Source organism: Hydra viridissima, unplaced genomic scaffold (assembly GCF_058129835.1).
Source record: "Hydra viridissima isolate aposymbiotic clone 2 unplaced genomic scaffold, HvirCarnegie_v1 scaffold_1, whole genome shotgun sequence".
Classification (NCBI taxonomy): domain Eukaryota; kingdom Metazoa; phylum Cnidaria; class Hydrozoa; order Anthoathecata; family Hydridae; genus Hydra; species Hydra viridissima.
The window spans coordinates 28,551,217-28,568,117 of NW_028324300.1; the positions used below are offsets into that span (position 1 = coordinate 28,551,217).

The window sequence follows — 16,901 nt, forward strand, 5'->3', positions numbered from 1 at the left end:
AATTGTGACTTTAAAATATTGAAAAACATAAAAGAAACATCTTGGAGTAATAATTGATAATGCGAAATACATCACAGCATACAACTAAACTAAAAAGAAATGAAGACTTGTTGCCTTCATCATAATCCGTAAGAATAAAGCTCAAAGTCTTTAAATGAGAATTACTCTACTATTATTTTTTTTTTGTTCTCTCGAGAACTTTTATACCTTTTTTTGAAAGTTTAACCCCACTTTTTTTTCTTGTTTCTGTGTAAAACATCAATTTGCGTTGCAAACTTTGTTTCAAGTCAAAGAACTAATTCCGTTAAAAAATTGGCGAGTGCAAAGAGTTATTATAGATGGAGTGAGAACGAAGCCGAAAATTATTTCACATCCCGATATGGTCTTTGTAGTATAATTATTCCAGCGGCAAGTCAAAATGGCGCTTTTTGCAAAAATATGAAAAAATTTGAAATGTAATTTGTAAGCTTTAAAAGCTGTAATCAAAGTGGATTAACCTCTTAAAATTTTATGGGATAGATTTTAAAAAACTATTGAATCAATGAAGAAGTTAATTACAACAAAAATTACGATTAAGGTGAAGTAATTGTTTCTTGCACACCTCAATTATAGGTATAAATATCAAAGTTTAAAACAATCTCTACTACATGTTTGAACCTTATTTTTTGTTTGCCTGTTCAGCTATAGGCTTGTTACGTTCTTTAAGAATGTTCTTTAGACCAGGCACTCATTACATCCTCCAGGCACTCAATAAGTCCCTTGACGATTTTATTTTGTGTTGGAATATTTTTGCCGTATTTGCAACCTAAAATCCGTAAATATGTTGTAAATATTTATTGGTAAATAAAGGTATCTATTGTACAAACAGATATTTGACAATACTAATTAAAATTGAAGCAACTTATGTTAATTTTTTACCTGTTGTATTGTAATTTTTTTTAAAATAATAATAGTCAGGTATTGCCTAAGGTAATAAATATTATTACAGTTAGTAAAATTTTTTTATTATTAATATTAATAATGAATGTCCAGATTTTAATTGAGTTAATAATGAGAAAAGTTTTTTGTTGAACTGAATGCTATATTATGTCAATGTTTCACTTATACTTGGCAATTTTTACTCTTTTTTAATTTTTACTAAATTTTACTTTAAATTTTAGAAGCTTAAATATCTAGTTTAAATCAGTTTTTCAAATATTGTTTTATTATAACAAAAAAAAAAAATGTATAAATGTTTTTATGTTACTGTTTTGCTAATATTTATTCTATTAAGTTTTATTCTATTTTAAATAGAATAAATTTTATTTTTTATTTTAAACAGTATTTTAAAATAAATAAATAAATTGTATTAAAATAATAAAAATATTTAATTACCTTTTTTTATATAAAATTGAAAATTATTTTATTATTTTAATAGCTAGAATATGAATGAAATTGAAATACATATTAAAAAATTATCCAACATTTGCCGTTTATGTAAGCAAAAAATAATAATAGACCAATATTATGGTTGTAAAAAGACTGCTCTGGAATTCAGTAAGGAAATATTTGATATTTTTGGTCACCATCTCAATGATGATTGTGAAAATGTCCACCCAAAATTTTTATGTAAGAAATGTCTAAGAAAACTCCAGCGTTACCAGAAAAGTCCATTTAATGTGTTTCTTGTAGATGTTGCTGATTTTACCAAACATGAAACAGTAACATGTTTAGTATGCTGTGGACATTTAAACAAGCATATTTATAAAATTAAGTTTTCTGGTGTTTTAAAAAATGACCTAAGTAAATCGAATAATACTTCACTATCACCTATACCTTCACCTATTACTTCATTTCACAAGTTTCTTGAAATCGCTAGCATGTACGAATTTATGAAAACAAGTGAAAGTGAAAATTGTTATTATCTTAGCAAAATTCATGAAATAAGTGGAATTCCAGTTATTGAAAAAAGTTTAAAAATTTATAAAAACTTTTCTTGGGACATAATTGCCTACAATTTGCTTGTATCTAAAGTAAATCCTTATCTTGCATTAATACCAGAAATAATATATGAAGAAAACATTCATGAGTTTTTTATAGCTATTAGCGAATTGAAGATTTGTCCAGCCAATGATGAATTTAAGGATCTAATTTCTCATAAACTGTCATATGGCTCCCAATTGCATTTCTTGAACAAAGATAAAATCATTAAAGCAACAATTGAAAATAAACAATTTTCATCTGAAGCAGATCTTAAAGTTATAAGGTCAAGTAAATGTGATAAACTAATTTCAAATTATGTAAGTAGATGCGATCATTGCACTGCATTGAGAAAAGATCTTATTTTGTATTCTCATAGATATGAAACAGGCACAATTGGAAGTAAAGAAAAATCTCCTAATATTTACAAAAATAGGGAACAACTATTACAAAAATGCGAAGGTCAACATAATTGTTTACAATATTTGAAGAATGTTCTAAAAAGAAAAGAAAAGAGAATAAAAAAACTTTTTGAAAAAGAAAGCATTGTTTTGCCTGACGAACTAAATGATGTTGTTAGTGGTGTTTTAAAAAACAATGATAACCTTAGCTTTCCAAGAGACTCTCCAAAGTATTTATTATGGCAAGAACAACTTAAAAATTTTGGATTAAAGAATAAAAAGTCTGCTCGATGGCACCCCTTGTTTGTAAGGTTTTGTCTCAGCATATACTTAAAATCTCCAGGTATAATTCTTAACAAGTATATAAGGTTATTCTAATTTGTTTACAAAATGTTTGTTTCAGTTGTTTTTTTTATATATTAAATGAAGTCATTAAATTCTCTTGTAACTGAAAGTCAATAGAGAGAGATGCCTAAGAATCTTCGAGGTACCTAACGTACCTATCTCTTAACTTGTTAACCTTATTATTTTTTAAGCTTTGCTGACAAAATTTGAAACCTATAAAATAAGCTCAATTAATTCCTTATTAAAAGTCAACTTTTCCATTTTAAAATATAATATTTTTTTGAAATAATTTTTTTTTCTTTTGTTTATTTTAATTCTTTTAATTTTAAAAGCATTTTACAGTATTATTATTTTTATAATTTATTTAATTTTTAGCTGCATATGAGCACATTCGAAACTCAGGTTTTATTGAATTGCCGCATAGAACAACGCTTAACCAATACACTGACTTTGCTTCAAGTAACTCAGGATTTGTAGCAGAAATAGTTTCAAGATTATGTTTAGATTTAAAAATAGAAACACTAAAAGATCATGAAAGGCAAACAATGATAATGTTTGATGAGATGAAGATTAAACAAAATCTTGTCTTTTGTTCTGCATCTGGGGAGCTAAGAGGCTTTACAGAATTAGGAGACATTAACGAAGAACTTAATGAATTTGACAGGTGTTTTAGCCTGGTAACACACAAAACTAAGGATCTTGCATCACATATATTTTGTGTAATGGTTGGTGGTCTTTTAAAGCGTTTCACATATCCGTTAGCTTACTTTTGTACACTAGGGTTATCAAGTGATTAATTGTTTCCAATTATTTGGAAAGCAGTTAGAATATCAGAGAGTATTGGTTTAGAGGTTGTCGCTTTTGTTTCCGATGGGGCGTCTTCAAACAGAAGTTTCTTCAAACTGCATGAATTAGCTGATGGCTCAAATGTGTCAGTTGATGGGGTTGTTTATTGGGTTTATAATCGATATGACATAGATAGAAAAATATTTTTTTTCAGTGACCCACCACATTTATTGAAGACATTGAGGAATAACTTAGAAAATTCTGGTAGTAATAATTTTACCAGAAATTTAACGGTAAATTTCCTATTCAAATTATGTAATTATTGTCAGATTTATTTTTTTATTTTTACTATATTTTATGAAACTTTTTATTGATAATTGATTTGTTTTTTTATATTTTTGGCTAAATACCTATTTTATAATTTATTTACACAATTTATTATAAATTTATAAGAAAAACTATTTAAGCAAATGAATACTTTTTTGTTGAAGTTGTTCTTTAGGGTTATTAAACTTAGTATGTAATTTTAAGACCATATTTCAGTTTCATCTTTATTTAGTGCAATGAAAAATCTTTAAACTGGCAGCAATTAATTGACCTCTACGATTGTGATCTTGGCAGGTTTCGCTTAGCTCCTGGACTGCGAAAGTTACACAAATTGACGCATGACCATATGTTTTTAACACCTAGATTGCGGATGAGAGTAAATTTAGCTGCTCAGGTAACACAATTTCATTTTATATAAGTAAATGTAAATTTCTTTCAGGAGATGACGCATGTTATGTATAATTGAACTTTCAAGAAATGATGAGTAGTGGTTTCAGAACATTAGTAGAAGTTACACTATACTGAATAATATGTTAGTAAAAGTTGTTACAAATTCTTTAAGGTTTTGAGCAGCACTGTAGCTGATGCAATCGCTAATTGTAACAATGAACAATTATCAGAATTGGAAAAATTCATTCGTTTAACAGATATGTTTTTTGATATGCTGAATGTAAACAATAAATTTCAAGGTCAAAAGAATAGGAAGCCTGCTCTATACCCCTATCGTGCGGTGGATGATTGGAGATTTGAGGTATTGTTATCTTTAATTAATATACCTTTCTTAATGTTGAAATTTGTCATCATTGTGTTCTGGTTTTTGCACTTGACTAGTTTGGTTTAGGGTTGAGTTTCCCAAAAAAATGAGAATGAGTGTTATTTAATATTAGCCAATGAGTTTAACTTTGAAAAAGAAAAGCCAATATTAAGATTCCTTAATAAATAAAAAATTATCCTCTAAAATCTTTATTTTTCTATTTTCCTAATGCCATTTTTTCTACTATTTTAGTGGTTGCAAAGCACATACCTAAAATATATTAATGAGTGGAAAGCACAAGCTGAATCGAATGAAAGGATACCTAAGGCAATGAAAACCAAACTTTGTTTGAGTTCTCAGACTATCCAAGGAATCAGGATTACTGGTATTGGTATTTTGAGTTTTTTTGTTCATTGAAAGTATACTCACAAAAAATGTGTTACTCAAAAAAAAAAAAAAAACTTTTGAATGCTAAGAGATTATTTCATGAAATTTGAAATCTATCGATGAATTCTAATTGAGTTGAGAATAGTAAAAAAATATGTTGCAAACTAGTTTGCCTCAAATTTGGTGTAGAGGGGGATAATTTTGGGGGGGCATTGTTATACCCAGGACCCAATCATCGCAATTTTTTGCAAAGCATCATTATTATAACATAATGGCATAAGTATATACAGCGCCTGGCTCTTGGGAGCATAGGCGCGTGGCCCACAATAATTATGGCTCCAGCTGGGGCCCCGATTTTTAAAGTATATACTTTATATATTTATATATATATATATATTTTATTTTTTTTTATTTTGTCTTATAGTGCATTCGTTTGTTGAGCTAGTCCCATATTTATTAAGCAGAGTAACTGATGGACAAGAGCTTTATTTTTTATCCGATAAATTAAACCAGGATTCAGTTGAAGAACACTTTGGACGAATACGTAGTCGAGGAGGAGCAAACGAAAATCCAACTGCTCACGAATATGGCCTTCTAAATCGAAAGGTTATTGTGGTCAAATCTGACCTGCTGAAAGTTATGCGTGGTAATACTAGAGGCTGTATACGCGAAAAATTAATTATCGACGTCAATGATAACAGAGAACTGCCCAAACGCTCTAAAAGGAAATAAATTTTGTTGAATGATTAATTAGGCGTATTTCTCTATGGGAAAAAAAAGAAAACTTAAATAAAGAAATCCGTATAAGCATGGATTAGAACCCTGAACTAAATTTGGGGCTCTTGAACCCCAACGAGAGCGGGTTCTGGAAACCTTTGGGGTTCTAGAAAATAGTAATTTTTATATTAAAGTACCTTACTTCGCTAACATTTTCAAGTAACAAAGAAAAATTTAAAATATAAAGAAATAGTAAATGGTCACAAGTGACAATATTCTGCTACAAATGAATTTAATGTAATACTTATAAATACGTTTTCGACATTAATACAAAATAATAATAAAAAATCTACTATTTTGAAATGATCTAAAAAAGTAAAAAGTACTGTTACAAAGAAAAAACAATACCAAAACATACTTGATTGGTACAGGCCATCTGTAACCCTAAAAAAATGAAGTTCAAAAAAGGTTTTCTAAAACCCTTTGAGAAAATAGTGTTTTGGAATCAGGGTTCTGATAAAGGAATTCCAGAATCAACCGTGGCGCATTAGACTTGTAATCCAAGGGTTGCGAGTTCGATACCCGCTCGTAGCACATAAACGTTTATGGTAAGTTTGTAAACGGACAGCCAACTCGTCTTCTGTGACAAGACCATTAGGACTTCTTAGAGCACCTTTTAAAAAATAAAAGATTCCTTATGTTCAAAAAGGGTTTTAGAACTCATTAATTTTTTAGAAACTCATTAAAATCTTAGAAATCATTTTAAGGTTCTTTGACTTTTTCTACTTTAAAAAAAAGTTCTGAGCATCAGCTCGAAATGCCATTACAATTTGTGGCGGACTTAACGGCAGCAAAGTATTCTTTCCTTTTTTTTAAAAAAAGTAGTCGAGAGGGAACTGGCCGTATTTATCCTCGAGGGCCCTAGGCCTTATTTTAGAATCAATTCTAAAATAAGCCCCCTCAAATAGTGGGGCCAAAAGCAACAGCCTAATCTGCATTTTAATAAATATTAAAAATTAATCTGTAAAAAAATAATTTATTCAAATAAATTTTTGATGAAGCCTTAATTTGGATTTCCTTAAATTGCTGATTGAATTCTTAAAGATCTGTTTCGATTCAAGATTCGAAACAATAAAATGCTTATACGCAGAGCAAGAATTTAAATATATATATAAATTCTTTACTATATTTTTACTATATTGAGCACTTTGGCATCACACAAATCTTTTTAATTACTTTAAAACAGTTCTCTAGTTTAATTGCTAAGATTTTCCCTCAAAAAATTATTACATAACTGAAGAATTCTAAAGGACTAAACGATATTCTGTTGGTTATTTACAGCATTAAACGCAAGTGATGACATCATACTGATTTAGGTATAGACAAGGCTTCAGTACATACATCGATTGATTTAGGGAGAACTCACAAGAGAATTGATAACACATAGGCTTAGACAGGGATTAATATTATTCGTTTTTACTTTCTTCGTTTTACTTTGTTTTTGAAGAAATAAAGCGCTTTTTTTAGCATTAAAGTGCACAAAATGTATCAGGGAACTGTGACCTTATATAGAATTTGTAAATATATATGGAACATGGGAGAACAATTTCCACTTCAGACTTAAGTATGGGGAATAAGTAAAAAAGTATGGGGTATAAAATCTTAAACTAATTAACATCAATATTTGAATATAAAAAAATACATCTGTTTAATTACTTCAATTTTAGGAAAATATTACATGAAACGCAATGATGTAAAAACACTCAATTACATATAATACTTTTTATAGTTTAATAACTATACGATTCTTTTTATTCTTAATTAAAAATAGAGCTTACAAATAAAATATGTTACTTTTGATAAAAAAATATGATTCAGAAACATGAAAAAACATATTTAAAAAAGGTTAAAAAATCTGCTACTAATAGAATACACCCTACTTTAAACTTTTACGTAGTGAAACTTCTCCTTTACGGGAAATTTTATGCCCTATTTCACTTCTTCTCATAATCTGAATCCACGTTTTAACAAAGGCCCTAATTCTGATATTAATCCACCTTTTAATAATTTTCTCATATAATACATTTTTTATACTGTCATTTTCAAGGTCCATTGTTAGCATCTCCCATTTTTCTATGACTAATTCACTTTTAATTATATTGTTATAAACTAAAGTACTTAAATTTTCCCCGCAATAAGTGATTAGCAAATTTTTGTTTATAATTTTACAAGCATCTATTTCAATTTGACGAACAAAAAGCAAAAATCTGTCATTTACTATTATGAGCCCTCCTCTATTAACTCTTTCAACCCAGTGTATTGTATATTTATTTATATCTGCACATTCATCTTTTGGCTCTGTCTTTGATCCCCATAATGATAATAAATCAATTAATGCTTTACCCTGAGGTGATCGTTTATCCTTTATATTTTCTTTAAGAACATATATTATATAACCAGCAATATATCTAATAGTCTCTTCTTCAGAAATATCAAGAGGCTTATAAACTTCCTTGACATTTACATCTAAATTTATACATTTAACACGATACTCTAAACTCCATTGCAATAACCTATCAAATATATATTGGAGTAATAGACTGTTTGCTTTTTTCGATGTAGAAATATTGCTAAGGGATAGGAAATCATTCCAAATATCTTTTGCTTTTTTTAAATAGCATAAATGCAGAAATTTTTTGAACATTTCTTCTCTGTTATGGCACATGGTTCCATTAAGTTTTATAATTGTAAAAATTTCAGCTTTAGCAAGACTGTCAAACTCCTTAAGCTTTGATGTATCTTTTGATAACACTTGCATTACTTCTTCCGCCAACAACTTGACTTCTACACCTGGTCCAGTAATGTTATGCATAGGATCTTCAGATGCTTCCTTTAAAGATCGAGTAATAAAGTTCTCAGAGTGTGTGTTGAACTCTGATTCTATCAGCTTAGGAGCTATAAAGAAATGAATAGATATTGGTAATAAACATGACATGACGTAAAATATAATTAAATGTATATAAAAAGTATACATGCAGGGTGTTCGCCAGAATTATATTTTATAAAGCCAGAATTATATTTTATAAAGTGTTTTTAAAATATTGGGAATATTTGTAGTTATTGTTCTACAAAATATTGGCAATTTTTGTTAAAATTGATTATACTAAAAATAGTCATTGAATTTTGGGAATTTTAAACCCATTGGGAATTCAACGGTATATGCAGTGCCATCTGGCTGGCTAACATCCAGACATGTTACATTAATATTTTAATATAAAATTAATTATATTTAATATGCAATTATAATAGCATAATTGTATATTGTAAAATAAATGCAATTATAACTCACTAATATACATTATTTTTAAACTGTTTAAAATTCTTAGTCATGATTTTTTTGTATTCATTTTGTGTAGCTTTAATTACATCTTTTAATCATTGACAGATGTGTTAAAGCTACAAAAAAAATATTAACTTAATGTAATGTTTTAATTACATTAAAATATGTAACAAAAGCTACAAAAAATGAATAAAAAACAATCATGAAATGATTTTTAAACAGTTTAAAATAACACTGAAATACTAAAATCAGCAACTTTTTTCATTAACAACTTACTTTCTCCATGCATATCTTTTCTACACTTTTCTTCGTGAATTTTTAAAAAATTTTGATTTTTATACTTTTTACTACAAAAACTGCAACAAACTGGAAGTGTAGTAAGGGTGGACGAAGATTTATTTCTAAAGTAGACCTCTTCGAAAACAAATTGAGAAATATTATCATCGCTTACAAACACAAGCTTTGGAATATGAGGAAGTTCCTCCACTATAAAATCTATAGCAATATCATCCTCGTTGATTAAATCCTCAGAATTCACGATTTCTGGATTGAATAAAAATGAATCTATCTCCAGTTTCTTCGTCAATGTCTATATTCTTTAAAGCAAATTCCAGTTCAATATCAGCCATTTTCCATGTAAACTTTTTATCTTATTTTTTAATTTATTTTTTAAAACGTTCATAACATTTTTTTAAAGAAATATCATTGGATATATACTTTTTAATGTGGAATGTGATTGGATAACCTTAAGTTATGATAATTACGCGAAAAGTCATTGAAAATTATGTTACAACTAAGACTGTTCCGTGAAAAATGACATAATTTAACTTCGTTCTCACTCCATCTATAATAACTCTTTGGCGAGTGTAATCATTTTGATGGGATTTTTAAATTTTTCAACTTTAAATAAGACTACTTTATGTTGGTCAAAAATTAATATTGATTGATTTTCTTTCATTTTCAACAACGATCTTTCTCATGTTGCAATAAAGGGAAAAAAGACGGGAGGGGGTGTGAATATGCAGTAGCGCGTCATCAAATAGAAAGGTTAGCTAGAGATGGCGAAAGAAAAGTTTTTAAAATAAAATTTTTACAGCAATTGTAAATGTAAACGTTAAAATATATAAAAAATAAATCTAGTAAATATTTAAAAGAATTATGCTCCAGTTTCTTCATATTCTGTAATTTTACTTTTTCTAAAGGAAAAGTATCTCTTATTTTTTAAACATTATATATATATATATATATATATATATATATATATATATATATATATATATATATATATATATATATATATATATATATATATGATTATCATATAATCATTCAAATCACATATGCAGGTTATATGAATTAAATTTTATTGAGGAAACAGAACTTTACCTAGAATTCTTTATCTTCTTAAATTCACTGTTGAATTTATCCCTAACTTTTTTAATCCTCTCAACTTAAGATGAGGAAATTTGCTTAAAACATTCAAGAAATCGTGATGCTGGGGTCTTTTATTAGAAATAAAGTATGCTTTGAATGCTAATTTCACTTCTTTTATTTCTTCTGTTGACCACTTACTCCATGTTTTTTTCTAAATAAAATTTAGTAAATAATTTTCTTTTCTTTTTTGAAAAATGTGTGTGTGTGTGTGTGTGCACATATATATTTTTATACTGATATATACTATAAAGAAAAATGCACAAAAACTAATATTTTAGTTTGTAATTTTCTCTGTAATTTAATATTTTGTTACCCTTTTACTAGAAACACCATTTTCATCATCTGCAATGGCAATATCAGAATTTTCTTTCTGTTTACGTTTGATTTCTTTGGTTTGCTTTGTTCTTTCATCTGAAATAAAGTTTGCAATCACAGCTACAGATACAGGTACTGAGTTTATTTATTTTCAAAATTAGTTAATCTGGTTAAGTATTAGTGTTTGCCATATAAGATTTTAGTATAAATTTTGTGTTGTAATTCTTAAAATGATTAATGCATTGATTAAAGTTTGATTTCAATGTTACTCGTTAAATCCTAGTGTAGTTATAATCTCAGTTTTTTCGTTTAAAAACTTCATTCGTTATAAATTACTAACCTTCAGTTGGTTTATCTACTGTTACAGAATTGATACCTTCAACTTCATAATCACTTTTGTCATCATCTAAAACATTGTCTATTTTTTTGTTTTTTAATTTCTTTCCCTTACATACTGCTGTCAAAATTTTTGCCACTTTTGTCAATTCTATATGACTATCTTCTTTGCGGTACCATGCAAAATGAACATTATAAGTATGCCCCATATGGTTTGTAAGCCATGTTAGTTCAGCCTGTGACATGTCTAGGAGCTGCAGCATAGTTGCAAGGAGCTTACGAGTTCTAGTAGGCGTGATTAGTTTTGGTTGCTTTAATAATGGTATCTTCTTTGTTAAAGCTTGTAAGGTGTCCCATCCCCGGTAATAAAGATCGCTTAAGCCACTTGCAAATACATATAAATTGTTGCTCAATATGTTTGCAGCTGTGCGATATTTAACTAACAGTCTTATTGCTGAAACTGACTCATCTGTAAATAGAATTGGTACTAAAGCAGATTTGCCTTTTTTTTTCTTTCCTTCAACGTAGCACAATTTAAGGCGACATGCTAGTTTCCGCTCTACCTAGATTATCAGATTATACTAGTTTAAACCAAAATTAAATAATTTTACATCAGTTAGCCCATAAAGTTTTAAAATAAAAAGTAATTTAAAAATACTACCTAATCTTCAATTTGGTCAATATCATTTCGACGTTTCCATTTGTCATCTTCTACTCCTTCCCAATCTGAAAGTTTTAGTTTAGAAACCTCCCCTCCTCGTCGTGTATTGAAACTCATCAAGCGTGCAAGTGTGATTTTTGTAAATATCTGTATTCTTTAACAACAAATTTTTCACAAATTTTTTCTATTTCATTGACTAGAAAGGATCTGAAGATAACAACATCATCTTCAAGAGGAAGTTTCTCAGGTGCTTAAGTCTTTTTACACTCATAGGTTGCCCTTGCATTATTTGCAAGTATGAGCCATTCTGATTCATATAGTTCTAAAAAATTTCTACACTTTTCTGTCCTTATGCTATTATTTTCTTTTAGCGACACAGCACGGACAATTAAAACTAGGTTGTGAAGTGAAAAACCAAACTTGCAAAAAGTATTAGGATTGTCAATATCTCTTGGGCCTCTGTACCCTGTTAAAAATTTTGCTGAACTTACTATTTTGTCAAAGTTTTCACTCAACACCATATCTTCAGCTCTAGCATTGGAATTATTTGATTGTTTTCTAAATTCAATCAAAAGTTTTGCCAAGCAACGAAGGGAACCTCGAATATCATGGTATCTGTTTTTTTCTTTCTTTTGAAGCTCTACAGCACCATATAAAAGTAAATTTTTGTCATTCCTTATAATAAGGTGTAATTCATCACGTTTCATAGATGACAGAAGATTTTCATGCACCTAACAACAAAACAAGTTTCTTTAATGACTTGACCACAATCAGTGTTAGGAACATTTTTTTTTTCTATAGAGGTTTATGAAAGTTATTTAATATTGAAACATTTTGCTTATTCATTCTGAATGAAATAAGCAAAAATAGTAAAATATTGTGTTAAATTTCTATATTGGTATTTAATATTTGGTGTGAGATTTTTTTTAAAATGTAAAAACTTTGCAATAAGCAATAAAAGAAATAAAATTGCAGAAATTTCAAAAAAATTTTATCATTAAAAGGAAACCTAACATTTATTAATGCTAGTGACTAATAGGTTTACCTCTTGAAATTGCCCTTCACTAGATGCAGTACTTAACAGAACTCGCCCTGCTTTCAGAGAGTTTTTAATTTTATTATATGTCCCTCCCAAGTAGCACGTTTTTACATGCTTACTTATACTTGCTGGCTTCATAAAGAGAAAACAATGAGGGCATGGAATGTGATTTGACAAGTCTTCAGATATTCTTTTTCGAGCAACAATGATGTTACTCGAATGGTTTTTCAGAGCTTTGATGTTAGCATTGTCATCTCCTTTTCTCATTATGCCTGATAATAGGTTTCTCCTTTCTTTACTTTTGGTGTGGTATTGAAGAAATTCTTTGACTTCTGTTTCATCTTCATGTTTTCTTTTTAAGTGACGAGGTAGCATCCAGTGCAATTTTTCACAAAACAGACAGTAATGTTGGTGATGCCCACCTGATTCCCTTTTCTTACCTGTAATATATAAATAGATTTACTTCTGACTAGAAATAAATTACCAATCATGATATTTGAATAATAGCGAGTGCATTTTATGTGTAAAAACAGTATATAATTGAATTTTTTAGTATAAGTAATGAAGCAGTATATATTTATATTTTAATTATTTAAAAAATTTTAATATTAATTGTTTTTAGTATTTTATTTAATGTTTTTATACATTTGCTGAATTTGATACATACTACTTCAAAGATGTTTTCTTACCTGAATCATCAATAACTTTATTATTCTCTGCACCATTATCTAATTCACTTTCAAGTAAATCATCCTCAACATTCGGTAACCCAATAGTTTCACTTTTTTTATGTTCTAGTTCATCAGTTGTATCATTATCTGATTTGTGTTGATCAAAAGATATATTATCAGGCAATACTAACCCTAAACGTTTTTTGTTTTCGTTCAAAGTTTTTTCTATTACAAAATCAATAGTATTAAAATCTAAATCATCATCATTTTCTTTTTCTTCAACATTTTCACTTTCATCATCATCATTTTCACTTTCATCATTGAAGCTTGAACCGCATATCTCCTGAACAAAGTAAAGTTATTTTGTGTAAAGAAAAATATTTGTTGGATATTGGTTAGATCTACAAACCAGTTATGATTGTAGACTCTTAAAAGTATAGCACGTGCAAACATTCCCACAGAAAATTGTTTTTGTGACAAATACCTCTTCATCTTCTTCATTGCAAGAAAAAGGCTCAAAATCTTCATCATCATTATCCTAAACAGGGATAAATGAGATCTCTTAGTAACTTGTTGAAATATTCTCAAAAAATTGTACACTTAAATAAATTAGACACTTATATTGGAAAGAAAGCTAGAGCACTCTAACTGTAGAAAGTTTTAAAATAACCTGTACCTCTTCTGATATCTCTGATGATAAATCTGTTATGATCTGTGAAAAGGTTATTACATCTTTAAAGTGGAATAAAAGCACTAATAAATATTTAAAACAGAATAAAAAGTAATTTTTACAGTTTTTATCCACAAAAAAACTAAAATAATAATAGTATTTACTTCAGATGTTTTTTCAAAACCACTGTCATTAGCATGATCATTATCACCATCCATGATCTATTTAAAATATAAGTTTATATTGGTAAAATTTTGACAACAATTTAATTTTATGATTTTTTCAAATTTAGAATTCTTGAATGTAAGACTTACTTCATTTCTGATTTCATCTTCCTCAGGCAAAGGGCTTTTATTCTAAAGTAATATATGTATAAGTGAGGATGCATGTAATTTTTGTTAACTTTTTTTTAAGTATTTTTGGTTATTATATTTAAGAAAAGACTAATAAAATAAACAAGTATTTTTAAATAATGTGTGATTTTAGCCAGTTTAATTATGGAAGTAGCTTCCCTTTGTTGTAACTGAAAAGTCATTCACATTTTATGTATAAAATAAATTTTTAAAAGAAAAACTATTAAATTTACATTGCTTTCATCTTCATTTTCAAAATCAAAAAAGGTTTGTTGAATCAATCTAAAAAAATAATGATTTTTTAGAGTTCTAAGTGAATTCTTTGAATGAAGTATCAAAAAACTGCATTAAACTTTAGTTTTATTCAAATGCAGATTGAAGATAATCTTAAAGATATCTTATTTAAAAGATTTTGAGTTTTTGCTGATTTAGATTGAAAGTAAAATATTTTATGAAATCACAATATTTTCAGTAAAAAAGAGTTAGTTTTAATTCCTCATAAATTGTAGATTTTCATTAAAACTTTATTTACATTCAATTATTAGAAGTCATAAAATTAATGATTACTTGTGAATTAAAAAACCAACCTCTTTTTTTTCCCTTCCATTGTCTTCAGAGATTTTCTAGAATTGAAATCAAAATTTTTTTACAATATGGAATATTATTAGCAAATCATTTATTTATTCATTAGGTAAAATAAATACTTTAAAAGAGTTATGAAATATTCATATTGGATGATGTAAAGAAAAAAAAAGAAGTCATGCTAGGTAACTAATTTGCTTTATATAAAATATCAACCAAGTTTCTATATAATGATAAATAAACAAATAACTGAACCTTTTTTAAAACTGTTTCAATGTCCAGGGGTATTTTGTATTCTTTCTAAAAATAATTATAACTCATCAAATCTTAATCAGCTTTATCCAAATGTTTTGCTGTGTGTGCTTCCCAGTCAGAGAAAAAAGCTATCTATTTTTTTAGTATCAAATATACCTTTCCTCTCCACCATAATCCTGTGACTCCATAGTTGTATCTGAGCTCTTTCCCTTTTTCTATATTATGCAGAGCCTGAAGGCACAAATGAGGAACACTGTTAATTTCAACTATCTTCATTGCAGTTTGGTGTTGACGAATCGTTTATTAGTTTCCATAATCGGTTGTTAAATGTAGCATCGATTCTATGAATAATAATTAAAATTATTAGATGTTAATAAAAGAGTTCTAAAAACACACTAATAAATTATTAGATGAAATTATTAGTGTGGTTTTACAACTCCAGATGAACTTATCAGAAATAAACACTTGAAATTATCCACTCATAAACTCTGTTGTGAGTTTATGAGTGAATAATTTCTAGTTCTTGTTTCAATTACTTTTTAGTGAGTTTCTAAACAGTTAAACAATTTCTTGTTAACTTTTCATTATGTATGTTTCACTAAAAGTTTTTTTTTTAAATATGTGAACTAATTACCAGAGTTCTTTTCCTTCATCATACTTTTCCTCTCTGTTACAACCTGCTTTTTCTGTCAGATCACCTATTTTATTTGAATTATTTGAATAATGTAAAAGTTATAAAATCATCATTTTAAATTAAACAATTCATTAGAAAACTAATTTATTTTTTTATTTAAAAAATGTTATTTAAAAAATATTCAAAAGAATTATTGAACTAAATATATCCAAATCTGTTGAAAATATTTTTAAATTCACCATCATATTCCACAATAAATTCTCCTTTACTGATAGGCACAGTTGTGAAAACTCCCCATCCTATGAAGGAAAACAGAAGCAAATAAGATTAGCAATAACAAATTGTTTTTTATTAGATGTATTTGAGTTTGATGTTTTAAGCAAGTTTTAAAATATTGTGAAATTTGAATGTTTTTTTTTGAAAGAAAAATTGTAAAATATTAAGAGAATTACCAATATCATTGTTAATAAACAATTTTGTCAAATTTGGTTTGTCTGATTTTTTGGCAATCAAAATCTTAGCTTCCTCCTCAAAAGATATCCCTCTTTGAACATTAGAGCGTGTTCGTTTCTCAGCTGTTGTACTCAGTTTAATCTATAAGGATTTTGATAAAAATTGCAATAAAAATTTTTTTTAGTTGATTGTCAGATTAATAGTTTGGTAAAAGTATGTGAGTAAAAAGAAAAATTTTACAACAAATGTAAAGAAAAACTATTAGTATATACCTTGTTGTTCAAATTTAACCTTAAAACCTGGGCATTCTCTTGATTTTCTGTGTTATTGGGATAACATTGTCCCATAACCAGACTTTCAAGGAGAAGGTCCTGGGAATAAGATTCATTTAACCATTGTGAGTTTTCTTTAAAACCTATACTATTTTCTTCAGGTTGGGTTTCTTTGATTTTACAAGAAAACTTATTAACTGTGAAGTCCAT

The 16,901-nt window shown here is 27.8% G+C and overlaps 4 protein-coding genes across 5 annotated transcripts; 1 reads left to right on the forward strand and 3 right to left on the reverse strand.

The window, feature by feature from the left end:
- Positions 1–343: 343 nt before the first annotated feature.
- On the forward strand, positions 344–5,733 carry LOC149894334 (uncharacterized). The gene is made up of 6 exons (XM_090068750.1): positions 344–2,703; positions 3,081–3,784; positions 4,051–4,212; positions 4,381–4,569; positions 4,825–4,957; positions 5,384–5,733. Exons 1-2 carry the CDS (start codon positions 1,425–1,427, stop codon positions 3,500–3,502), a joined length of 1,701 nt encoding a protein of 566 aa, XP_089924876.1. The 5' UTR covers positions 344–1,424; the 3' UTR covers positions 3,503–3,784; positions 4,051–4,212; positions 4,381–4,569; positions 4,825–4,957; positions 5,384–5,733.
- A 905-nt stretch (positions 5,734–6,638) lies between these two features.
- Positions 6,639–9,653, reverse strand: LOC149894335 (uncharacterized). Of its 2 annotated transcripts, none has more exons than XM_090068763.1 (2): positions 9,468–9,653; positions 6,639–8,631 (listed from the first exon to the last, which is right to left on the reverse strand). In XM_090068763.1, exon 2 carries the CDS (start codon positions 8,546–8,548, stop codon positions 7,613–7,615), a length of 936 nt encoding a protein of 311 aa, XP_089924889.1. In that variant the 5' UTR covers positions 8,549–8,631; positions 9,468–9,653; the 3' UTR covers positions 6,639–7,612. The 2 variants fall into 2 exon arrangements, with proteins under 2 accessions (XP_089924889.1, XP_089924884.1); XM_090068758.1 differs by having other exon boundaries at positions 9,293–9,653.
- A 749-nt stretch (positions 9,654–10,402) lies between these two features.
- Positions 10,403–12,469, reverse strand: LOC149894336 (uncharacterized). The gene is made up of 4 exons (XM_090078031.1): positions 12,041–12,469; positions 11,106–11,664; positions 10,764–10,861; positions 10,403–10,601 (listed from the first exon to the last, which is right to left on the reverse strand). Exons 1-4 carry the CDS (start codon positions 12,467–12,469, stop codon positions 10,413–10,415), a joined length of 1,275 nt encoding a protein of 424 aa, XP_089934157.1. The 3' UTR covers positions 10,403–10,412.
- A 223-nt stretch (positions 12,470–12,692) lies between these two features.
- On the reverse strand, positions 12,693–16,031 carry LOC149894337 (uncharacterized). Its single transcript, XM_090075096.1, has 11 exons — positions 15,967–16,031; positions 15,489–15,673; positions 15,333–15,377; positions 15,083–15,118; positions 14,729–14,777; positions 14,457–14,498; positions 14,307–14,363; positions 14,149–14,184; positions 13,957–14,010; positions 13,491–13,815; positions 12,693–13,241 (listed from the first exon to the last, which is right to left on the reverse strand). The coding sequence occupies exons 4-11, from the start codon at positions 15,100–15,102 to the stop codon at positions 12,772–12,774; spliced, it is 1,053 nt and encodes a 350-aa protein (XP_089931222.1). The 5' UTR covers positions 15,103–15,118; positions 15,333–15,377; positions 15,489–15,673; positions 15,967–16,031; the 3' UTR covers positions 12,693–12,771.
- Positions 16,032–16,901: the final 870 nt, after the last annotated feature.